The sequence below is a fragment of the Trachemys scripta genome, chromosome 1, assembly GCF_013100865.1.
Source record: "Trachemys scripta elegans isolate TJP31775 chromosome 1, CAS_Tse_1.0, whole genome shotgun sequence".
Classification (NCBI taxonomy): Eukaryota; Metazoa; Chordata; order Testudines; family Emydidae; genus Trachemys; species Trachemys scripta.
In genome coordinates this window covers 243,474,031-243,500,912 of record NC_048298.1, presented here as the reverse complement: position 1 = coordinate 243,500,912, position 26,882 = coordinate 243,474,031, and the positions used below count along the sequence as shown (strand labels likewise).

The window sequence follows — 26,882 nt, the reverse complement described above, 5'->3', positions numbered from 1 at the left end:
TCTATGCAATATTTACACCATTTTTATACAAAAACATATAGGGCCAGATTCTTTGATGGTGTAAATCAGTATGGCACCACTGCAGCCAATGGAGCTTCAGTGATTCATAACAGCTAAAGGCCTGCCAAAAGCTATGTAATAAACTAATTTTTACTTCCTTTTTTGATGTGCCTTGTGCTGAGCAAAGAGGAGAAGGAATACGTAGCCTGCTTCTAACCCAAATCAGGCCAGAACACAATTGTTGGTGAAAAGTATTTAGCATCGTTGAGTGTATTATAGAAAGGGTAAATGTGATACGCATTTAAACAACTAATTATATAACAACATACATACTATAATATTGCTTTGTGGTTTCTGGAAATCACAGAAGCTCACACCCTAACTTATGTGATTTGAGAAAAGTGAGTTTACAACCAGAAATGATATTCGTAAGAAAGGGAAAATGCCAGATTGATGGTGTAAAAGCTTTACGATGCCTATTTTTTAACATAAAGGAAACATTACTTTGTGTGCTAATAATTGTTCAGTTAAGCTGACATCACATTCTATGAAAGTAGGGGAGAAGATTACTGAAAAATATCTGTTGAATGGTTGAAATTTGGAAGTGTCAGTATGGATTCATGACAAGACGAAACATGAATGATGACATGTTTGCATTATGAAAGCTCATGGATAAAGTCAGAGAAAGGAGATGGCAACTGGGCATGGTCTTGTACCCAGAGAACTAGTTTGATGGAGTTTGTGACTGAGAGATGTGCCAGAAGGCTATGTCTATCTTACCCAGGATATATATGATGGAGTGACTACTTTGCTCAAAACTAAATGGGGCTTGTAGTGGGGCAGACTCCCCCGCTTCCTGAGAGTGTGGGCTGCGGCAGGCCAGTGCGCCTGCGCAGACTGGGAGCCAATTAGAGAAGGACTTATTGTGAGCCAATCAGGGCCCAGATTGGAGGCAACCAATCAGGGCCAGGCTCAGCCCTATAAAAGGATGCTCAGGGAGAGAGCAGTCACTCTATCCCAGGCCTTCAATGGGGGAAGGTCAGTCTCCAGAGGTGGGAGACTAGCACTGTGGACAGCGCAGTGCTGGCCAGGCTAGGGGAGCAGAAAGGTGCTCTAGCCCAAGGCCTGCCAGGCTGCAGGCCCTGAAGGGAAGGGCCTAGCGGGTGCAAGGGACTGTAGGGGAAGTGGCCCAGGGACGTGGACAGACGGAGGGGAGAGAAGGAGGACAGAGAGGCTGCCACCAGAGGGTCCCTGGGCCGGGATCCAGAGTAAAGGGCAGGCCTGGGTCCCTCCCTTCCCCCCCTTGCAGTACACCCAGCCATCAGCTGTAGGGAGCGGCCATTATAGACTACGCCAGATCCCTGACAAGAGGGATTAGACTTTGGGGTGTGTGGTTGTACATGGTGGTTGGGGTGCAAAGAGACTGCTGATCAACCCCCCCACCTGGAAGGGGGTGTGGATGGACTGAGGGGCACTGCCGGAGGGCAGTGGTCCTGAAGAGGACGCCACGAGCTGGTGAGCGACGCGGGCTCAGATGCCAACCCAGGGTGAGATAATGGATGGGACACCACCATCAGAGGGCGCACCACGGGACTGAGCTAATTCCCGGAGACAACCAGCAGGCGGCGCCAGGTGGTGAGTCCCAACACTGTCAAAGGGCTACAGTACAGAATTTTCAGTACATGTTGCATTAGGGGGTCAGAATTCAGCCCCTTTTAATTTGCACTTGTTTTGGGTGCGATAAGTGAAAATATGTGAAGGGAGCTGCCTTGGAACATGCTGTTTGCAGATGACTTAGTAATATGCGCAGAAGATTGTGAGACCCTGCAAGCCAACTTTGAACAATGGGAACACAGTTTTGAGTGGGCTGGACTTAGAGTGAACATTGGTAAGTCTGGGGCTATGATAACTGAGGGAGGAGGACTCACCATAAAGGTTATCACAGGCAGAGAACTTAAAAGAGTGAAATAATTTAAATACCTAGGATCAATGGTTGCTGATGTTGGTGCCCTCCTGGCATCATACTAAAGCTGTTTGGTGCAAATGGTGTGAGCTGACCCCAGTTCTCTGTGATAAAAAGATTCCAGTAAAGGTAGAATGTATGTATAAAGCTGTAATTTGACCCATCTTACTGTATGGAACAGAGACTTGACCAGTCACAAGAAAGGAAATCAGTGTGCTATTCACTATGGCAGTGAAGATGTTAAGATGGTCAAAAGGTTGGACACTCCATGATGGGAAACGACATGAGGTTGTACGGGGCCTAATTTGGGCTGCTTCAGTTGAAGATAAGTTGAGAGAGGGTAGGCTATATGGGTATAGGCCTAGCTATTGGAGACTGGAAAGCTATGTTGGTAAGATGGCTCTTCCAATTACTATGGATGTAAGACAACCAAAGGGGAGGCCAAAGACCAGATATCAGCAAACCTTAGAGCAGTGGTAGGCAACTTGCAGACCATCAGGGTAATCCTCTGGCAGGCCACGAGACAGTGTTTACATTGACCATCCACAGGCACAATCGCCCACAGAGGGCGCCCACAATGGCGTCCCACTTCCTGCAGCTCCCATTGGCTGGGAACAGTGAACCGCGGCCACTGGGTGCTGCGGGCGGCCATGCCTACGAATGGTCAATGTAAACACTGTCTCGTGGCCTGCCAGCAGATTACCCTAACGGGCCGCAGGTTGCCCAACACTGCCTTAGAGAGACCAATATGCACGACAGCCAGGTATACAATCAGGAGTTTTAGAAGATGGCTATAAAATCACTGACCCTGAATAGGGAAGTGGCAAGAAAGAAGAAGACTGGGAGATGAAGGCAGGGGGCAAACAGTCAATTTTGTGTAACACATTCCTGGGGTAAGAAGTTGGACCAAGTATGTCATTTCTCCTGGTATGTGCCAAGAGCATCATAAATCAGATTGAACTCAGATTTATCATTTCATGTATTCTCCCCCAAAGGTTGCTAATTTTGTTTTGTCACAAATATGTAGTGGTGCTAAACTAAGTGAGACCAACATTTACTGAGTAAAGCACAGTTAGATTGCTATTCATATCAAACTGAAATAGGGGAGTGTACATTCAAACACACATGCACACAAACCCTGGCTAAAACTTTCCAGCGAACTTATCTACAATTGGATGAGGCTGCCTATGATGGGGTGCACTCAGGATGGGGAAGGGTTAACTCCTCACTGTGGGCTGAGGACACCACGCCTCCATGTCCCTTCTGGGCATGCTCAAGATGTAGCACCAGTATAAGTGGGAGCAGCTCAGCTCAGTTAGGGCTAGTCGCCGGAGAGGAAGGATGCATGCTGCAGGCTCCAGCTCAGGAGCTGGAGATACGGAGACTCAAGCAAGTGCCCAGGTACCTGAAGATGCCACTCGGAGGTCACCACTATCAGGGTCCTGAGCTGGGAACCGGTGGAGCAGGGAAGGCCCAAGTCTCCCTACCATGGCTGCCCGCCTCTGGGAGGCGGCCCAACCCTATTGATTCAAGCCCCTAAGCCTAACTGCCCTGCAGACAAGAGTGAACCTATTGATTCTGGTCGCTTGGCTTTACTGCCCTGTGAGGCAGGGTGTTGGTATTGGATCTGGCCATTAGGCCTCACTGCCCTGGGAGTCTGGGTATTGTTATTGACTTTGGCCACTAGGCCCCATTGCCCTGGGAGTCAGGGTATTGCTAGTGCTAGGCCTTACCGCCTGCAGAGCCAGACTACTGTACCGCTTTCAGGAGTCTGATTTGTCTTGTGTACCCCAAGTTTCACCTCACTTAAAAAGTACTTGCTTACAAAAATCAGACATAAAAATACAAGTGTCACAGCCACACTATTACTGAAAAATTGCTTACTTTCTCATTTTGTCTGTATAAAATTTTAGTTTGTACTGACTTCGCTAGTGCATTTTATGTACCTGTTGTAAAATTAAGCAAATAGCTAGATGAGTTGATGTACCCCCTGGAAAACCTCTGTTTACCCCCAGAGGTACATGTACCCCTGGTTGAGAACCACTGCTTTGGGGGACATAGAGGTAAACATCATTGGCAGTCCATGTAATTTAGAGAAACCTTTAAATTGCTCTAAATGATGCTGGAGGACTAGCCCAATATTCAGCCAGGGTAGGGCCGGAAGAGTACAAAGAGTGTCTGGCACCTCCACTGCTGAATTTTCTGTATGATTCTCAGTCACAAGTGAGGATCTAACCCATTAGATTTTATAACCCAAAATGCAACCACTTTTATAAGAACAGAGAGAAGCAGTTTAAATACATACAGCCAGATGTTCTAGCAATAGAATGATTCAGAAAGTTATGGGTAAGAATTGCTAATGCCTCTTTTCTTCCCATCTGACCCTTCCAAGGAAATACCTGTCCTTAATTTCCCCCAGTGCTTTGCTCACTGGAACATCATGCTCTGGAAAAGTAAGGGGAATCCCTATATTATAGATAATACACAATGTTTCTTTTCAGGCAGGTTTAGATAAATAATATTTACTCCTTCCTGTTTCAAACCAGTAAGCCACCTAGCTTTTCTTAAGATGTTGAGGTGTCACCTTTTCCCCACTAGGAGTCTCCCCTACTCTATCAAAAGTCACAGTCTATGGATATAAAAGGATCCTAATAGTTAAAAGTCTTGTATAGCAACCACAGTTCACAGTATTTTGAGTGAAAAAGCCCTCTCTATCCTCTTATCTAGGCACAGTTAGAAAGCAGCATGTGACATTAATATTTTCATCTTGGGCTATGTGCTGCATTCAATATCAAATAAAAACAGTAACTACCAATACACCTTTTCAGCTTTCTTGGCTTCTGCAATAATACAATGAAACATCTTCCTGCAGGAGTCAATCAGTCCATCTTTCCATTTGCCCTAAATCTCTAGTGGAACCTGGAGAAAACAGCCTGTTACCATGGAGAGGAAGAAGAAAAACCTCGATTGTGAAACTATTGCTCCTGAAACCTCATTAAAGAAAAGCAGGGGCTCTGGAGGGCTACAATTTCTCATAGAGAAGGTCACCCCATAAACACAGGGATTCCTTTCTTTTCCAGACAAGCTTTGGTGTAATGCAATCAGCTCCATAGCCAGTCAAAGTCCTGCCTCTCCCGGGGGGCAAGCAAATCTCCAGAAATCTCCCACTAGCAAAATCAGATTCAGTTCCTGCTGGATCTCTATAAAAGTAAAAGTCAAAATCTTGCAGGAGAACTTGCCGACTTTCTCCCTAAAGGATATTGTCACAGTTAGGCACAGCAGATTTGCTCAAGCTAACGGTGCCTTGGTTTGAAAGAGCAAAGGCTTGTTGCAGAACACTGTCCTTAAAAAATTCTTGATCATGAAACTTGCTCCCTTCCTTACTTTAGTGTGTCAGAGCCCATTTGCCTTGACCTTAAGAAAGCTTTGTAATGGCCATGCATTTTGGGCTGGCTTGGGAAGGGGTCAGACATCAATATTTGAGGACCCAATGTTAGACACCTAGAACCTGATATTTATAGGTCATGAGCACCTGCATCTTCCACTGACTTTAACTTACAATTTGGGTGCTCAGTGCCGTTGGCAATCAGGCTGTGGGCCTCTAAAGTTAGCAGCCAATGAAGTGAGGTACCAAAAGAGAAGTGGCTTTTGAAAATTTGAGCCATTATGTTTTTTAAATTCATCTGCCATGATGGAAATCCAAATACAACAGCATTTTGCCATTGTCCTAGCACATTACAGTATGAAATTAAGTCTACAGCGCACAGAACTGTTTTAAGTAACTGAATCCCAGGTGTCCAAAACATCTGGTTAATCAAACATTGTTTAATGTAACCCAAAGATTGGATGTGTCTTCCCCAAGGCCAAATGGGACAATCCAGGTTCCCCAAACCTGAGATGAAGCCACTGATGTTGCATCAATTGGATTCCCAAGGGTACAACAACAGATATTCACAGTGCTAAGCTTGGAGGATCCAGAGCACGTACTATTCCCACAGAACTGACTGGCATGGGGAAAGCTGTCTGGTGGAATATTTTAAACTATGATCCAAACTTGGAGAACCCAGACTACAGTCTTTGAGTGGCAGCTGACATGGCACCAGCCTGGCTAACAATCAAGAATGGAGGGGAGCAACTTTGAGGTCTGCACTCTGGGACTGAAGAACCTAGCTTCCTTTGATGTTTCAACCCACTGATTATCTGAAGGTTTGGGACATTCCATGTCAGTAGTTGAGTTTCATTGTAAAAAATGAGAGAAGAGCAAAAACAATCAAGGTGCATACCTAAAGAAACAGTGAGATGGATAATATTTTATCATTAAAAATATTGGGGGAACAGTGCTTGCTAAAGTAACAGAAGTCTAGAAGAACCAGACTGGGGAGATCTGCATAGGGAGCAGCAGTTCTGACACTGTCTCCACCAAAACCCACTGAAGCCACCAATGTTGGGGTTCTGATGGTGAGACCAGGGTATAGCCAGAGCAGGAGCATCTGTTCTCTGTGGAGTGCTCCTCTCCAGACTCCCTGAACATCCTCAGAGACAGTTAGTGCTGTTCTGAACAACCTTAGTTCCCATAGCTACCCCACTCACCAGATGCCCAAAACATCTGCCTGGAGAGGCAATACATCTGCCAGAGGCAGCTCAGCCAACACTGGGGAAGAAGACCCATAGATCATTGCTGATGATCATTGCTGGATCCATGGGGAGGGAAAAAAGTTCAGCTATGAATCCTAAACTTCTGCAAATTTAGGTCCTCATATCCTCTTTGGAATCCTCCACTGTGTAGAGTTTTCTGGGCTCTCTGTCCCATACCCAACAGGAGAATATGAAATTACCCTTGATTTTATCTTGACAGTGTCCATTTAAAATTTAGGAGGAAAATATGACTAGCAAATTAGCTTAGTCATATTACTGTAAATGTGTGGTAGACATAAGATGTGAGAATGCTGGGAAAGGCAGGTGTGGCAGACACTAGCCTCACAGCTCAAGTCACTATTCTGTCTGCAATGTCTTAGTATTACATAACACAGAAGTTACCTCTTCTCACTTAACTTATTAGAATAGTTTTCTGTTGGAAATGTGCTTTTGTAAAGTTAATTACTCTGGTCATAGGTAAACTATAGAAAATGTGGCATAGAAAGTATTGATTCAACGCCTAAAACCTTTCAGAAACTGTTTGATGAAGCATTCCTTCAGGCTCTCATAGCTAAAACTATTAGGAAACAACATGGCTAGCCACACTCTTCAAAGTTAAGTTTGGAATGAAAACTAGTGAGACATGCTGATCTGCACCGTACCTGTACAGATGAAACTTGATAGTCCTCCATAGATGACATCATCATTGTCTGGTAATATAAATGGACACCTTGTCTGAACCTCCAAACAGTATTGCTTGCAAGGAATTCTGTTGCTGCAGTGAAACTGTGTGACTTCAAAATACTGGGAACAGAGCCAGGCTTTGTAGACAGTCTGGAAAAAGAGAAGAATCAGAAGTATAGATGGATGACAATAGCACTGTCATTATCAGAAGCACATAGTGTACTGCTCACCTACACTGATGCTGGTTCTTAAAGCAAATTTTAAGAGAATATCACCTGAGTAAAATAAACCCATAACATATCACTACTCTCCCACTTCTGTAAAGAAAACCCCAACTAAGCCATCTCAAATGACTGATTTAAAAACATAAAACATTACTCAATCATGATTGGATTAATATTATTCTGTAATCTTATTTGTGCAGAGATGTACCATTCTCTGATGCACCTTTTAATTAAACACGTGTCCTGGACTTTACAGATAAACTGAGGTTCTAAAAAAATTAGAAATAATTTGGAAAAAGGCACAGAACCTAAACACCAGAAGGAATTTCAAAGAGATTTATTTAATACACTCTGGCCTATTTGCTCTTCATAATTTTACCAAATAGGGCAAAGCCTTCAGATCACAGTAGATGGTGCTGTTTCCTCTCAGTTAAACTCCAATGCAGTCTCCAGGATTAAGGAGCACATTAGAGTGCCTGAACATCAACAGCCACAGACTAGGGGATAAAGTCAGGGAGAACATTTACATGTGATCCAGATCCAACCCATTAAAGAGTCCATCATCTGAAGCAGTAAAGCACTCCAGCCGAATAATTTATTTTAAAGCAAATTGATTTTGTTTGGTTTAGTCTTGTGGAAGGTATTTTCTTAAGACACGCTATCATTCATAATGGTAACTCAAGCCTATTAGCTATACAACTGCTTCATACATGTGACCGTTCAGGAAATGCAAGAGTTGCATTTGCTGCCTATCAAGGAGCAATTATGGGGAAACACCTACTGATGGAGTCCCAAAACAATTTCTTGGTTTCCCAATATATAATTTATTTTTATTTTTAAACACATTTACTGGCTAAGATTTTTATCTAGTTTGCTGGATAATGAAAATTTCCATTCTGTATTCATTCAAAAATATCTGAAAGATTTAGTAACGACATTTCTTCTAACTGATTATTTCTCCTCTTTCTATGCCTGTTTTTAATTTAAAAAAAAAAAAAGGAAAACTGAGATTAAAAAGTGTAAACACTGAAAATTCAATAGCTGATACTTGAAAGGACTAATTTGATAGAGGGTTTGGTTCAATGTAGGCATGTTTCATCTTATCAGTTATAGTTTTTATTAGTGTCAGTAAAATTTTAAGTTCTATAATTATCTATGATTATTTCCAAGGTGGTAGTTCAAGAACCACAGAGCTATTACTTTTAGAATATTTGCAATGGCAGCAGATATGGCAAGGTTTTTACGTGACAACTGAAAATAGTGTCACTAATCTGTGGTTTATGTTAACCCCTTTGTAACTGCTTACACAGAGCGTATTCACAAACGATTATCATGGCAGCAGTCTAGATGATAGATGTATTCTTTTGTTTTCAAAGTTTGAAATTACAACTGATTTTGTAGGCAGTGTTATAGCTGTGTTGGTCCCAGGATATTAGAGAACAAGGTGGGTGAGGTAATATCTTATACTGGACCAACTTCTGTTGGTGAGAGAGACAAGCTTTAGAGTTTATACAGAGCTCTTCAGTCCTGAAGAAGAGCTCTGTGTAAACTTGAAATGTGTCTCTCTCGTCCAATAAAAGATATTACCTCACCCAAATGATTCTCTCCATATTTAATATATACCCCACCATGCTTTCAATAGTTTGATTGATCTAATACCATATATTGACACCTGTTGGTATAATGAAAATAACAAATACATTTTTTGTAATATGTGGTAGATCATAGTCTATTGGTTAGAGAAGGAATCCTGGTTCTGACAAAAGATGAATTTTGACCAGTCAATCACCTTCCTGTGTCTCAGTTTACCTATCTATAATATACACTGTATTTCACAGAGTCTGACACTTACTATTTATAAAGCGCAAACAATCCTAAAATAAAAGATGCTATGTGAATTATCTTCAAAAACTGATATTGGTTTATGAATGTCAATTATGCAGTATAGAATAAAACAGATAAACTGGTGTATACATTTAAGTGGGACAGGATGTGATCATTATTCAGGATTAGAGTTGGTTGGGAACATTTTAATGAAATGTTTTTTTCCATTGATAAAATGTTGATTCATCGAAACTGAAATTTTAAGTGTATTGGTTTCACAGAAAATTTAATTGGGAAGGTTTCTCAGATCCAGAATTGAATTTCTTGTCAAAACCAACTAATCAGAATAGCCAATAAACTAGTGGGTCTAGGTCACTCACCGAGGGTGTGGAACACCCAAGTTCAATTCGCTACTCTGAATCAGATAGAGCAAGAACATGAACCTGAGTCTCCTATATCCCAGGTGCATGGTTTAACCACTTGGCTTTGGAGCCAGTCTCTTTGTCTTTCTCAAGGAACATTTAATTATACGTAAAAAGTGGAACAGCTCTAACAGGAGAGATTGACAGACAGTGTCTCTGTAGCCCAGTATTTATGGCATTCAACTGAGATGTGGGATTTATTTGAAATACTATATTTCTATACTATGTAAACTCTATTAGTAGGTGCTTGATATCAGTGTGACACCAATTGTCTCTATTTACATATATCACATAATACAGTGTTTCTCAAACTGGGGTCGCCGCTTCTGTAGGGAAAACCCCTGGCGGGCCGGGCCGGTTTGTTTACCTGTCCCATCCACAGGTCCGACCGATCGCGGCTCCCACTGGCTGCGGTTCACCGCTGCAGGCCAATGGAGGCTGCTGGAAGTGGCGTGGGCCGAGGGACTTACTGGCCGCTGCTTCCAGCAACTCCCATTGGCCTGGAGCAGTGAACTGTGGCTAGTGGGAGCCGCGATCAGCCAGACCTGCGGACGAGGCAGGTAAACAAACTGGCCCGGCTTGCCAGAGGCTTTCCCTACACAAGCGGCGACCCCAGTTTGAGAAACACTGACATAATACCAGATACCAGTTTAGATACTAACCTGGACTAACTGCCTTTGGTTCTGTAGAACCAGGTTCTATAGACAACCTGCATGAGCCTGCACATGTTCACTAATCATGTTATCTGAATCCAACTTTTACCTTAAAATTTATGGATCTTAGCAAACTTGTGAATACTCACAAGAAGTATCCTCTACTTGCATAATCAAAACTTGCTATGTAATATCATTTATTTTGCATAACAGTTTTCATAAAAAATCATCACAGGTGACTTCCCCAGCTGATTATAGTCTGTAAACAGGCTACAAATAGAAGTCAACTGCAGAAATTGCCATGATACGCCATATATCATATATCTTGACTTTAGTAAGTCTTTTGATGTTGTCTCACGTGACCATCTCAATAGCAAACTAGGGAAGTATCACCAAGATGAACCTACTATAAGGTGAGATCTATCCTGGATCTAGTTCTAGTCAATATATTCATAAATGATTTGGATAAAGGAGTAGATAAATGATTTGGATAATGGATATGGTTTACAGATGATACAAAGATGGGAGGGGTTTTAAATGCTTTGGAGGATAGGATTAGAATTCAAAATGATCTTGACAAACTAGAGAAATGTTCTGAAATAAATAGGATGAAATTCAATAAGGACACATTCAAAGTACTACAATTAGGAATGAATAATCAATTGCACATATACAAAATGGAAAATGACTCCGTAGGAAGAAGTAATACAGAAAATGACCTGGGGGTTATAGTGGATTACAAGCTACATATGAGTCAACTATGTAAAACTGTTGCAAAAAAAGTGAACATCATTCTGGGATGTATTAATGGAAGTGTTGTAATCAAGGTATGAGAAGTAATTCTTCCACTTGACTCATCACTGATAAGTCAACTGGAGGAGTGTGTCCAGTTCTGGGCACCACACTTGGGAAAGATGTGGGAAAACCAGAGAAAGTCCAGAGGAGAACAGTAAAAGTGATTAATGGTCTAAAGAAAATATGACCTACAAGGAAAGTTTTAAAATATTGGGTTTGTTTCTTCTGTAAAAGAGAAGACTGAGAGGGGACATGATACCAATCTTCAAGTATGTAAAAGACTGTTATAAAGAAAAGGGTGATAAATTGCTCTCCTTATCCACTGAGGACAGAAAAAAAAGTAATGGGCTTAAATTGCAGCAAAGGAGATTTAGGTTGGACATGAGGGAAAAACTTCCTAACTGTAAGAATAGTTAAGCACTGGAACAAATTACCTAGGGAGTTTGTGGAATCTCTGTCACTAGAGGTTTTTAAGAACAGGCTAAACACCTGGTGGGTCTGGTCTAGATAATACTTAGTCCTGCCTTAGTGCAAGGGACTGGACTGATGACCTATTGAGATCCCTTCCAGTCATACATTTCTATGATTCTGTATGATGCAGTAATATGGAAGCTCACTTAAAGATTCAATGGGAAAAATTGGTGATTCTAGTCCTACTGGATGCACACATTTGCTGGATGTTTCTATTATTAAACTCCTAATATATAAATGGTTATTAAACTGGCATTTAAGTGGTTAGAGTGATGCTTCAAAGGCTCAGACTCCATTACACTGAATGGAGATTTTTTTACAGTCTTCTTATGGCTAACGGGCTTGCAGCTATAGGTAAGTGAACTTGAAACAGACCCTTGAATAGAACACTCTAGGTAAGTGCAAAGCGTTATAAATGAACCTCATCCTAAAAGATGGTAAGTATCTGCAATTTCCACTGAAGTCAATGGATATTGCAGGTGTTCCACATCTCTCAGAATTTCAGGTGGGATCCAATGCCCATTGAAGTTAATGGAAGACCTTTAATTGATTTAAAAGGGTGTTGGATTGGACTCCTGATCCATTAGTGTTATCCCAAAGTCCGGAACTTTATTTGATGCTTATTCTGACTGCACTTCTTGTATCTACAAACTGGACATGAAATTACATGTCAAAAGTCTCTCTCGCAGAATTTTGCACTTCTGCTGCTAGCCATGTAGTCAACATGGGAAAACACTAGCCTAACACTGCAATGCTCAGAAAGATTATAGGTTCTAAACATGGAGAAAGGTTCATGGAGGAGTGGGGCTCTTTGATCTGAACCACTTCCGAAATCCCTATTAGCAACTTCATTTTTTCCTGATTTCAGTAGGATTTAGGCATATAGTTGTTTTTGAAAATCCCACTGGGCTTCTATGTGCATTTTTTGTCTCGTAAATCTTTACAAATCTGGCCCTTTGGCTGATTCTGAATGAGAGAGGCTTCCTATGCCCTCTTCCTCCATTAGCTTTCTCCTTTCGCTTGCACCTGTATGCAACCTACATAGACTGCTAACACTAGAACTCCCTGAGCACTTGGGGAGATGAGGTAGTTAGCATTCCTTGTGGTGGTCTATGGCCCAAAGACAGTGCAGGCAACGGTAGGGCTATGACTAGGGTCCCATCCCTGTGTGTGCCTGTGATCAGGCATTGGAGGAAGAGTATGTTTCTCTTTTCCAAAGTAGGAGTGCTATACAGCAACGCAACCACGCTTCTCACTGCCCTATACATGGGGGAGGGATAGCTCAGTGGTTTGAGCATTGGCCTGCTAAACCCAGGGTTGCGAGTTCAATCCTTGAGGGGGCCACCTAGGGAGCTGGGGCAAAATCAGTACTTGGTCCTGCTAGTGAAGGCAGGGGGATGAACTTGATGACCTTTTGCGGTCCATTCTAGGAGATGGGATATCTCTATTTATTTATTTTTATACACACATACACCCAAACTTGCCTCCCAGTGCTCCCTGAGGCATTCTGCCTGCACTTGTCCTGTGCAAACAGAACATCCAATAGCTCTTTGTAAGGTATTGGCTCCTTGTATTTGTGAGGGAGTGATGTTGCCCACTAGGGGGAGAGCCTAAGAAGCCTAACATTAATACTAGTTATATGAGATCACCAATAGCTCAAGTGTTAGAATGGAGAGGTTACTCATAATCTGCAGTAACTGGAGTTTCTCAAGATGTGCATCCTTATGGGTGCTCCACTTCAGTAGCAGTGCCCATATGCATAAATCCCATACATCCTTGTGCCCTTCACTGGGGCTATATAAGGCTTCCCAGGAGAACCTCCTTCAGTTATTTCTCCACTGCAAGTCCCCCAGAGAAATTCCAAAGCAGAGAAGAAGGAGGTTGAATAGTGGAGCACCCATAGGGATGCACATCTCAAAAGAACTCCAGTTAATACACAAGGTGAGTAACCTCTCCTTGTTCGAGAAATGTCGCTATGAGTGCTCCATTTCAGGTGACTACCAAGCAGTATCCCCAGCTGGAGCAGGAAGGTTTTGGAGTTGTGTCCAAGACTGTAGACAAGACTGCATTTACCAGGGCAGCATCTGATCTGGAAGAATGGACAACTGAATAGTGGTTGGAAAATATGTGTACTGAAGTCCAAGTTTCAGCCTTGCAGATCTCAGCAATAGAAAGAAGAGTCATAGAGGTGGAGAGAAATCTGGTGGAATGGGCCAATGTCCTAGGAGGAGGTTGTATATCTTCAGATTCGTAACAGGAAATGGTACAACTAGAACTCCACCTAGAGAGCCTCTGGGTGGTCACTGTAGACCCTTTATATCTGTCAGAATTGACATGAACAGTTTGGTAGACCTCCTAAATGGCTTGGTCCTATTCAGGTAGAAGGCTAATAACCTTCTGACATCCACAGTTTGCAGCACAGCATCTTCCTGTGTCTTGTGTGGTTTAAGGAAAAACCTGGGAGATAGATGTCCTGGTTAATGTAAAACTCAGAATAGACTTTTGGTGGGAATTTAGGGTGCAGACATGGTGAAATATTATCTTTGAAAAATACCATAAGGTGCATGGGGTGTCAGCCATTAGTACCCCTATTTCCTCGACTTGTTGGGCCAAGATGAAAACCACCAAGAAGGCCATCTTCCATGGACGTTGTAAGGAGGATACAGGTCTCCACTGGTTCAAAGGAAGGTCTCATAAGACACTTGAGTACTAAATTAAGATCCCAAACTGGAATGGGTTCTTGCCCGTAAGGAAAATGTCCCCAATCCCTTGATAAATCTCACTGTTGTTGGATGAGTGAACACTGATAATCCCGCACCCAGGGAATGAAAAGCTTTTATAGCAGCCAAGTGAACTCTGATAAAGTTTGTAGATAATCCGAATTCCAGGAGGTAGTCCAGGATAGCTGAGAGGGGAGAATAAGCAGGTGAAAGATGCTGCTGGTCATACCAATGACTGAATATTTTCCACTTTTGAAGTTAGGTATGTGATGGAGAGGGAATTTTCTATAAATATTTTGTATGAATAGTTTGAGTACCTCAGTTTCTCCCATATGCTTAATTGTCACCTCAGGGGTGGAAAAGGGCTTTTTACTCTCAGGCAGGCTACCACACACACGTGACTGATGCCTAGCTCTCTGGGGCCTGGCCCTCTGTGATTGGAGAGTTACTAGCTAGGGCTTATGAAGCATGGAGAGCTCTCCTCCCTCTTCTCCCCCCCCACCCCGAAAGCCAGCTGTGTTTGACCAGCTGGACAACAAAGGGGACAGAGCAGATGCCAAGGGGGACACACCGTTTGGCTGGGGCTATGGGCTATCCAGAATGGAGCATGTTATAACTTTCTTTTCTCAGTGCTAACTACGGACTTTCTATGTTGTGTTTCCTATTGACTAGGATGTTTGGGGCACATGTGCAGGCCAAATGGATACTGCTTTCAAAAATCTCTGATCAACAGTGCAGGGATTCATGTGCACCTGAAATGAAGCACCCCTACAGACACTACTCAAAAAAGAACCCGTGTTTTTGGAGTGAAGTATGTGTGGTATTTATGCAACACATAAGTTTGTTATAACTTGCCCTCAGCCAGTACATTTCCACATCCCTGACAAAATGCCTCCAAGAAGTTCACATTCTGTCTGGCTTTCAGATTGTTAGGAATCCTGTCCTATCTGCTGAAATGCTCCAAATCCTTGGAGTTCATAGATTTTTCCCATAGGTTTCTGCTGTTATATAAGAAGTTACATGTGAAACCACCAATGATAGTGTATGTTGACTTACGTGCTGGGTATGCATGTTGCAACTATGTATTTATAGGCAGCTATTAGTCTTTTTTTTTTTTTTAGCACTTCAGTGGCTAAGCCAAAGATTTATAGACACAGTAGATGTTCCCCTTACCTTTTATTGTATGCAATACAACTATTTAAAATAAATGTTATTGCTAAAATTTTTCCACAGAATTTTTGTGAGATATGGGATGAATACTGTATGTGTGGGGCTGTAATTGTGTTATACAAGTATTAGATTGCTGTAGAAAATGCACCAGGCTCATACATTTTCATGTACAGTAAATGAAGCACCAATTTTGTTCATTCATAGCACAAAGATAAATTATTCATGACAATCATTTTGGGGACTATTTTCTTTTTCATTCTTTCTCTCTGCCCCCCTCCCTCCAAGTGGGCATTGCTTCCACCTTTACATTACCCTGTTTTTTTTCCATCTTCTAATTTAACATCTATTCAAACTGCCCGGTATTACTTGCTACGGTGAATTGGTCTTCAGCTGTCTGTGAGAAAGTAAAAGGGGGGGGGAGGGGACTCCATATTTTCCTGGAAAAAAACATATTGCCTTTTTCTATTAAAATACTTCCATTTCTATATTCTCTCTGTTGTTTTCCAAGTCAATACTTTGTTAATTTACTTACAACCAAGCGAATACATACAGAATATGAATGACTCAAGCATCCAACACACACGTTCACAAACATGCCTGCACACACACACACACACACACACACTCACACTCAGTAGACACGTTAAAACAACTAAGCAACCCCAATTGTAAGATAAAAGAGGAGCTTAACTGGAATCTTGGGGAGGGTGAGCCCTTACAGTGCCTTCATCAAATTATCACGTCACTGACAAAGGGCATGGGCGTTCTTGTTCATGGACATCAGATAAGACAGAAAGCTCTTTCTCGGCATATGCTGGCTCAGTCACTGCCAAAAAAAGGACACTGCTATTTCTTCCCAAGTAGGTATTGTTGCTCCAAAGCAAAACCAAGTCAAAAGAAAATGATGGCTCTTTTTACAAGCTGTCCTATAACTACCACTCTTTCTCTGTATGATGCCGGGCAAAACACTAGGAACCCAAATCAGCAAATCAATTAAGGTGGGATTTTCAATTCCTACAGGAATTACGGTAGATGCATCGCTCCAATTGACGTTTGCACAGCCCACCTTTAAGCACCCACTTAACAAGTGGGACTACTGTTGAACTATACTTAGATAGATATATGCATTCCTCTGAACTCAACTTGGGTAAATAATTTAGCATTATGAATGACAGCTGGTATCTGGAACTCTACACATATATGTAGCTGTCAGAATATAAGAGCCAGTGAAAAAGTTCAGTTCTGTGAAAAACACTTCTTTCAGAATCTCTTCATTCTTCTCTGGCATATTTTCTTTTTCTCTCCTCCACCATTCCTTTTCTTTCCTTTATTTAAACAAAATGACACTGCTGTTTTTGGACAGGCTCCAATACATACACATGATTTCTGATTTACTAGTGAGCTAGTCCATTACTAAGGCCCTACTTGAATTGTGGGGTGATTGTCAAAAAACTGAAACTAAGTTGTGGACAAGCCATGGAAAATTGCAGAAAAGTAATAATGGACCTTATTATTTGTGGTAACAAAGTCCATTATTACTCTTCTGAGAGTTTCCTCTGTCGGTCTCCCGGGGCTGATAGCAGCCGCCCAGGGCTGACAGCAGGGGCTCCCACTCTCAACTCCTGGGTGCCTGGGGCTCCCACTGTTAACCCTGCACATGGGGGAGGGAGGGTTTCCTGCTGTCAAAATTTCAATGGAAGCCTAATATTGAGGAATTTGCAATTTCCACACTATTGCAAGTAGGGCCTTACCCATTACCATACTTCACAATGGTTGCAAGGGCAAATGTACATTCACTCAGATTCTAAACATACTGACACATTCTGGCTTTCCCCCATTTCATTCCACTCCCTGATCTCTTACCTGATTCTCTTCTGAAATGCCAACGCAAGAAAAGGGTTTGTATGTCAAAGTGTCAGGGGAAGAGAGAATCCTCAAGATTTCACATAGAGTATAGGTCTCTAGTGTAAAATTTTGGCTCTCCAAAATCTGACATACTCTCTAAGGGTTCAATTCAATAAAACTTATGTTTCATGGAAACCAAGGTAAGGCTGTGGAAGCTGTAGAAAATCCATTTTTATGGCTTTCACAGTACAGAAGCCTGACTCTTTTTTTTTTTTTTTTTAAATGAAGTGGACCTTTAACTAAGGAAAGGATATATAAACTATACTCTGTTATAAGAACATGTTAACTATCAAGAGACCCTAGTGAAACCAGGCATGCAAAACTTAGTGATTTGTACATTAAACCAAAAACTCATGAGATAAAAATACAGTGTTTATAATATGTAGTTTGTGTGCATTTTATGAGTTAATCACAGCAATTAAATATAGCCTTTTGGACATTTTTCCTATTATACCAACGCTGATTTTTTGTTTGGGTTGCGAGTTTTGTAACTTTGTGGTGTGTGTGTGTGTGTGTGCATACGCACATGTGAGTAATATATATTATGTACACCACAGACACACAGAATATATCAAGATATACAGGCACAAATGGAAATATGTGCTATACAGCCATATGGAACAGAATCAGTGCATTTGTCAGATTGACTTTATTAAAAATGTTAGTCTACAGGTTCCAATTTAGGTAATTACATTCTTTCTATTGAAAAGTGATCATCATAATAATTATTGCTCCTTGCAAATAATATATTTATACCATAGAAATATTTGTTATCTGTTAGGCAGTTGATAAAGCTGTTTAGTTATTCACCATTTGGTATTCATTATATTCCTGTTAAAAAAGGTTCAGTCAGAGGTCAGGAAGTGGAAAAAATGCTATGCAACTTTGGTGACTAATCACGTCACAAGTAGTTAATGATAGTGATTAAAGAAATTATTAATTGACAAACCAGAGGCTGAAATTTGTTTGCTTGTCAAATCATTACAAATAGCAACTGGATTCGGGGGGGTGGGGGGGGGGAGGGCGGAAGCCTGTTTGTGAACAATTTGTGAACAGCAAAAAGGAGCTAACTTCTCGACTCATATTATTGTCAAGGAATAATTCAAAGCTATATTCAGGATCTAAAACCAGCCCCGCTAAATGAGAAACAGAGCTCACAGGCAGCTCCTCTTCCAAGCTGTAGACCTGGGTGGGCTCTCATCTCTTGTCCTTGGGGAGGGTCTGGCCAACGGTTGACTCCTCTGAGGCAATTCTATGACATGTTGTGCAGGAGGTGCCCATAATGGTTCCCTCTGACCTTGCAATATGTGCATTTAAGAGATCAGGGATGCTGGCTGGATTATCTACCCAAAGCAAAACACCTGGAAGCTTACTAATTCCTATTCACAGTGGGTGCAAATGAACCAAGTGACTTTTGCAAGTCATCAGGCAGAGGAGGTCACTGTGTTGGATGGTCATAGAGCTGCTCTTCACATTGGCTGTCCTTTGGAAGGTGTCCACATTAAATGTCAGTGATGTTGTCCATTGCTCAACAGCATATGGTATGGTATGACTGGCAGGATAGTGGAACAAAACTAACTTTGAGCCATGTGACCAATATTCAACAAATCAGATTGGCAAAATTATAAGTGGCAAATGGTTAAATTATATATGCATATATACCCATCATATTTCACTGTCTCTCTCTTTCACACACACTCAAGTTCTAAATAATCTGCCTTCTGTCAAAACAGATTTAGCATGTAGACTGAATATTCTGAGTCACACTGTATGAAATGCATCAGAAGAGTAGAATGGAAAAGCCCTAGAGTGTCTAATCAGTTTCATTCTCTACTGCTGTCAATTCTTCTTCATTTTTAAGATATGAATCTTTTCTTCTTCCTTCCCCCTCCACCATTGCTCACACCACAACACTAGAGATTCTGTGTAATATTTCAAAAGAAAGTGAATAAGTGCTCAAATATTTTGACTTTCTTCATTAACAATATTCTGATGTTAGCAGCTGGATTATCAAAATAACAATCAAAACTCAGTTCCTGAAGCCTTCTAAAGGGTTTATAGCACAGCTGTGAAGAAAAAAAAAAACTCCCTGAAAACCATCACTCATGTCAGCAGACTTTCAGAGCTGACACACTCCTGCACACTGAACTTCCTGCACACTGATTCCTCAGAATGGAGTCTAGCTCTCAAACAAAGCGCACCATTATAATGTATTTTCATCAACTGAGAGTGGTGAGAGACCTGTGTTGGCTTTACAGATGCCCTGTCTGTGAACATTATACACCATTTCAGATAAGTATATCCTACTAACTGAGATAAGTACCACTGACAATACTGCTTTGGGGAACAGTGTGTTTTGATTCCAGTCTCACCAGTAACAAAGATTGCAATTATTTAGGGTGTGATTCTGCCACCTTAGTTAACACTGAGCAGTACCTTAATTTGTGACTAGTCCCATTGGTTTCACTGAGACTACTGGTGGAACAAGTTACTACTCAGATTGAGTATGGGTGGCAGAATTAGACCCAAAGAAAACACAGGACACAAAAAATACTTTAAAAAATTCCTCTTTATTGCAAGCTGATAGTATCACAGTGCAAGTATTGTATGATTGATCTACCTCTTTATTATGGCCCTGATGCAGCAAGATACCTCAGTATCATTCAATGGGTTCATTAATGTACTTAAAATTAGGCACATACTTAATTAAGTACCTTGCTAATTTGCTGGCTGGCCTTTCCTGAATGGGAGGGCCTACATGCATTATTCTGGTACATTAGTGGAGGAAAATACACCATGAGAGTAGACATACTTAATATTAACAATCTGTCCAAGCTAAATGGATTCTAATGCTCATTTTATACTATATAAATCTGGTCTATCTTGATATTTGTTTTTAGTACAGCAAATACAAAAACATTCATGAAGGGCAATAGAATGCGAGTTGTATTTATCATCTGAAATGTCCAAAATATGGATATTTTTTCTTAGTTTGTAAGTGTTTTATTAGATGATCAGTTGCTCTACCTCTAACTAATAGTCATTTGTTCATGCATGTGTGCCTCAGTTAATAGTATTTGCTGGAGTTTTGACCTAAACTTATATTTAAACCATTTTCTAAGTATCTATTTTGGCTGAATTTCCTTTACCTCATTTTTAGCACAGTCTGTGTCAGCTATAATCATTCCAAATATTTGGACTGAGTTACCAGTCCCCTAACTGGTATTTGAGATTGTAGTTCGCCAACATAAGATGTTGCTGAATATGCCAATGATTGACTCAGCCTTGGTGAACGCCAGCAAATTACTTTTTGTGAGAGCTTTTTAAGCATTTATTTGCCAGATAAATCCTAAAGCCCAAACCTAAAGTCCTTATTCATGAAAAACACCCATTGATTTCAGGACTGGGCCCAATGTTGGCATCATGAGGATACACAGTTGAAAGAAAATCTATCACCACATGTGACTGGATCTTAATATAATTATTGATTTCAAGGCAAAGCTGCAGTAGCTCAAGCATCCTCTTTGTTTAGCAGCTAAAAGTTTGCTCTAAAAGTCACTATTAATGCTTATGTAGGCTCCACAGCAGAGAATATAATAGCACTTGTCACCTACTGACCAATGCTACGTCTGTACAGTAACAGTGCGTCATAAGCATACAGCTAAGAGAAGCATAAAATCCCTCTTTACCCTGTAAGGGGTTAATTCCTCTTTTACCTGTAAAGGGTGAAGAAGCTCAGGTAACCTAGCTGATACCTGACCAAAAGGCTCAATGAGGGGACAAAATCCTTTCAAAGGGGGGGCGGGGGGACAGGCTTTGTCTGTCTGTTCTGGGGGCTTTTGCCGGACACAGATCAAGGGAGCAAGCAATCCAGTTCCTACAAAGTTAGTAAGTATTTAGCAAGGAAATGCACTAGTTTACTTTTATTTTGGCTTGTGTTTTCCTTTGTGTAAGAGGGAGGTTTATGCCTGGTTTTGTAACTTTAAGGTTTTGCCTAGAGAGGAGATCCTCTGTGTTCTTGAGTCTTTTGTTATTCTGTAAAGTACTTACCATCCCAATTTTACAGAAGTAATTCTTTTACCTTTTCTTTAATTAAAATTCTTCTTTTAAGAACCTGATTGATTCTTCATTGTTTTAAGATCCAAGGGTTTGGGTCTGTGTTCATCTGTACCTATTGGTGAGGATATTATTCTGAAGCCTCCCCAGGAAAGGAGATGTAGGGGATTGGGGGATTATTCTCAAGCTTGCCCAGGAAAAAGGGTGTAGGGACTTGGGGGGATATTTGGGGAAGGTAGGGCTCCGAGTGGCCCTCCCTAAATGTTTGTTTAAATCACTTGGTGGTGGCAGCATTACTTAATCCAAGGTATAAGAGAGAAATTGTGCCTTGGGGAGTTTTTAACCTAAGCTGGTCAAAATAAGCTTAGGGGGTCTTTCATGCGGGTCCCCACGTCTGAAACATTACATTAGGATCACCCTAGGATGTGCTCTCTTGAGAAACAGTGACTCTTTTTTAGGAAATACATGGGTCAACCAAAGACCTGCTTTGTGAATCAAGACCTGAGATATAATATCCTACAACGGAGATGCCTTTTAGATGGCTTACAAATGTACTTTATATAGACTACATGACCAAAATATAGATGACCAACTGATACAAGATCTGATTAAATCTGACAAGGGTTCTGATACAAATATGAACTCCCGCAGGAACTTTGTCAGTTCTGAGCACTGAGAACTGCTTGACTCCAGGAATATGGCACGTTGAATATATAGTATATCATGAAAAACATTTTAATGCTTGCTCACAAGGTTTTGACCCCGGTGGATACAATACTGTATACTAAGAGAAGAGGCAAAACAGTCTATTAGTGTTTCCTGACCAATATTAATTCAAACAGAATAACTTGTTTTTCTCTGCTTTAATAAAGGCACAAAAGTCTATGATCTCATGGGAGGCATGGTGTATGAGTTTTTCTTTTAAAATATGCATAACATTTTATTTCAATTTGATTTGAAAATAGATTAAATGTTAAGACAAGTCTGAGATTTGCTTTCTAATATATTATCTACATTAGTTTCAAGTCAGGTGTTACATAATTAGCCTCTTCTTAACAAAACACAAACACAAAGAATAAGAAGCTGCCATGCTCATCTCTTTGTTGTTGGTCTGAGAAAGACACCTAGAAAAATGTAGAAGTGACAGTTACTCCTACAAATATATTTCTTTGAAGATAGGCAAATTACCACAGTAGAGATTGCATCAGTGTCTTCCTGTTACTTTAGCAATCTTTAAGTAACATTAAAAGCAATCACAAAAAAATCTAAAGTGTTCATTGCACGGAATCCTAAATGCCCAATTAAATTAAGTTTCTTCAAGGAACAGAAATTGTATGAAAAAAGGATCCACCGGACTAGTGTAATCATTCGGAGTATCATCATAGTTCTTTAAAAACAGAATTCACTAAGCAGTACAGTACAGATGATATTATAACAGAGCTCTTCTGTATTAGTGCCTATAAACTGTCTTTTAGAAATCATAAATATCCTTTATGGTTAACTTAAGGGATATTTTAAACTAAATAATTAATTACCAGGGCAATTATCTTGGTGAAATGAGGAAAAGTGGGGATTAACATTTGATTCTGTTATCCTACTAATGCTTCATCAAACTAGAATTGAACAATTACTGAAGTATGATGAAAAATATTTTCACTTGGGCAATAGATGCCAGTGGTTTCCATGAACTCTTAAAGTGAAATCACCATATCAATGTTCAAATGAGACTCTCTTAAAATAAACCAACTGTTCCTAAAAGTCAGCCTTACAGTAAGCTCTCAGGGCCACCATGTTGGAATCACTTCTTCCATAAGCTTCCATCTATGGTATCTTTTAAAGTTTCACCTTCTGTTATACAATTACATTTGAATTCATGAATCTTGATCTCTGACAGGATTGTAAAATATTTTGTAAGATCTCATATTTAACCCTGGGCTCCATCACCTTTGTCAAGTGACTGTGCTCTATATAAATCAACCCAGCAGACTTAAGCTAGTCACCACCAATGCATGCACGATTCTAAGGGAGAAAGCCAGGTTGGCTCCTTCTTCATCTCCTCCACTTCCTGGTGGAGTAGCTCAAATTAAGATTCCCCTCTCTTCCTTCTGCAGAGCTCCTAAGTTCCACAGGAGAGAGGCTCCATGCCCTCTTAAGGCAGAGCTTTTGTGGTGTGTATAAGAACGGCTTTGCCACAGCTATCTATGATTTAAAAACTGCAAGTAGGTAAGTGGAGTTGTCAAGGGCTATATAAATGTATATGTTAAGGATGGTGTCTGGTTTCTAGTGCTTTGAGATTCTTGTTTCTTTTGGAACTGTCACTCCTTATCAGAAGAGTTTTTCAACTTGTACTGAATTTTCAGCTTGCTCACTCAGACTTAAGAATTCTCTGTTTAAATCCAAGCAAATGACTGCAAATTCAGTAAATAAGCTGACGGAGACTCAAGATAAAGAGTTGAAGCACTCAGAGGAAATAATATATGGCATTGAAGACAAGTCAAACCCTTCACAACATGAAAATTACTCAGAAGGGGAAAGACTCACAATAATGGCAAGAGCCTGGGATAGTTTACATACTATGCAAGCTGCAAGTTGTGTTACTTGACTGATTTAAAATGCTTTTATTTTAGCCATGGTCACAAACATCTTCTAGAATTTGTCAGTTGTACTGTAAACTGTCCTGAGAACTTAGACTAACCTTAATTTTTTATCCTCACTCAAACTGAGACCAGTGAACAAGGCTTGAGGGGCCACTGCACTAATAATTTATGGAGATATCCCCTCTCCTAGAACTGGAAGGGACCTTGAAAGGTCATCAAGTCTAGCCCCCTGCCTTCACTGGCAGGACCAAGTACTGATTTTGCCACAGATCCCCAAGTGGCCCCCTCAAAGATTAAACTCACAACCCTGGGTTTAGGAGGCCAATGCTCAAACCACTGAGCTATCCCTCCCTCCACTACCAGCCAACATGTCTCCTGGAGTTATGCTATTTTATATTTTGATACAGTTTCTTCATAAGGGTCTTGTGATAGGGTATCCACCCCCCACAAGCCCTGACTGGGTTAATGTGGGACAGAAGGGGCCATTAATCTTAGATGCTGCACCTGGAAGGGAACCAGACATAGATAGGACCTAATAGCAGATGAAGCCCAGCTGGGGGAGGAGCTGGGCTAGCATTATAAAGCCAAGAGGTGAGAGCAGGAAGGGGCTGTACGGAGGAATTCTGCAGTTGTTCCCCAGAGGGAAAGAGAGTTGGCTAGGGATAAGGAGGAGAGTAAGCCCTGGACTCTTGCCCTGAACTGGGAAGTCTGCCAAGAAGGGTGAAGTGGTCATGGGGAGCAGAAGACTCTAAGGAGGTAGAGAGATGGGGTAGGAAGACGCCCAAGGAAACTGCAATGGGTCTGGAAACTGAGCAGACCTACATTGCTCATCACAGGGTTTCTGAGTTGGAACCTGGAGTAGTAGACAGGCCTGGGTTCCCTTACCAGTCTCTGGGAAAGTGTAACTGGACCTAGAATTAGAACAGAAGACTACCTGAGACAACATTTGGACAGCTTGTCCAGAGGGACTTTGTTACCTCAGAAGTTGGGGGGAGCAGAGGACTATATAGTGACATGCCCAGGGGGCTGAGTCAACAAAAGGGAGCACCCTGAATCATGGTGGGGGGTGGGCGGCATAGCGGGAGCAACTGGTGGAATAGGGTAGCAGATGGGGCAAGAGCTAATTCCCTGGAGTGGAACCCTTTTCCAGGCCTGCACATATGTATGTAGCTGCCCCAACTTCACTGGGAGATATATTTGCACCACCAAGCATAAAATTAGATTCTAAAGCATTAGTCACCATATTTTTTTCATAGACCTAATTAAAAATAAAACTTTAATTCTGTTCACTTGTGCAAAATACATGTCTAGTGCACTTCTTCTGGGATCACTAGCTTACATATTTCAGGCAGAGCACCATAAAGTCAGATCCCAAGTGCTAGATCAGGGGTTGGCAACCTTTGGCACACTGCTTGCCAGGGTAAGCACCCTGGTGGGTCGGGCCGGTTTGTTTATCTGCCGCATCCACAGGTTTGGCCGATCGCGGCTCCCACTGGCCACGGTTCGCCGCTCCAGGCCAATGGGGGCTGTGGGAAGCGGCACAGGCCGAGGGATGTGCTGGCTACGGCTTCCCGCCACCCTCATCGGCCTGGGATGGTGAACCGCGGCCAGTGGGAGTCGCGATTGGCCGAACCTGCGGATGCGGCAGGTAGACAAACCGGCCCAGCTCACCAGGGGGGCTTACCTTGGTGAACATGTGCCAAAGGTTGCTGACCCCTGTGCTAGATCATCATCTCTGGTCAAAGGGCTCATAGCACAGCTGAGAAGGAAGCATACAAAGGTGCCCCCTGAGTTCCATTAATCCTGTGGCTGTTCTATGCTGGGCTAGTTTCTCTGAGACAGGCTAGAACATCCTGAAGGAGCTGTGACAGCAGCTGGGGATGACTACTCACCCACAGGGCAGCCCTAGCTATGCCCCTTTCCTGCATCCACAGCTTCTAAGCTGGTAGCTACCTGTGTAGAAATTGCTGCAGTAGTATCCCATAGCAGCTTGAGCTGCCAAGTTTAGGGCTGTTTTGCATCAGAGGAGCAGTGCAAAGTGACTGGAGTATGGTCCAGGGAGAGAGACTATATATTTGAAACTCTGTTCATTATTCAAAAGAGATCAATCTGAGCCCACGATGTACAGTGCAGTGTTCACAAAACATCCTCCTCTCAGACACTTTAGAAAGTCCATGTTGGGTTTTTTAGTGTTCTGTTTTCTTTATATTAATCTCACCCCAATATCCTGTGAGAAATCCCATGAAAGCTAATGTATTCAATATAACCAGGCATATGAAAAACATTCTGCCTATGAAGCTTATACCTCAGCAGTAAGCTCTTAGTTCTTACGTTATCTTTGAACTTTTTCTTTCATATGTTACCTCCCCACATCCTTGGTTTTTCTTGGAAAGAATTTAAGATGTATTTGTTTTATCATTTTCATGTAAGGTTAAGGGTAATAATATAATTTTAGCCATGAGATTTAAAATCCTATCATATAATTCAAGCAACTAGCAAGAACTATACCATACACTAGAAAGAGAATTAATGTGAATATAGAATACAGACTTCATCAAGTAGATTCTCAAACCAAAAAAAGCCATTTCAGGAGTAGAGAATATTGTCAGGTCTTGTAGTTGATGCCCCAAATTTAGGGTTTATTTTAAGTTTTGCAAAACTTATAGAAATGTTCCAGGCTTTTTGGGTATTTTTAAATTTCCAGTTAAAAACATGTTTTTATTTAAGCATTCCCTTAGTAGTGTTTGCAACCCAAACATAGTG

General features: G+C 41.4%; 1 protein-coding gene across 1 annotated transcript in view; it reads right to left on the bottom strand.

Annotated features, from left to right (window-relative positions):
- Window positions 1–26,882, bottom strand: part of FAM155A (family with sequence similarity 155 member A) — a 716,701-nt gene that overhangs the window by 12,704 nt on the left and 677,115 nt on the right. Inside the window, exon 2 of the mRNA XM_034758182.1 lies at window positions 7,261–7,432. Within this exon, the coding sequence (XP_034614073.1) occupies window positions 7,261–7,432 (172 nt within the window). The remainder of the gene's footprint in view (window positions 1–7,260; window positions 7,433–26,882) is intronic.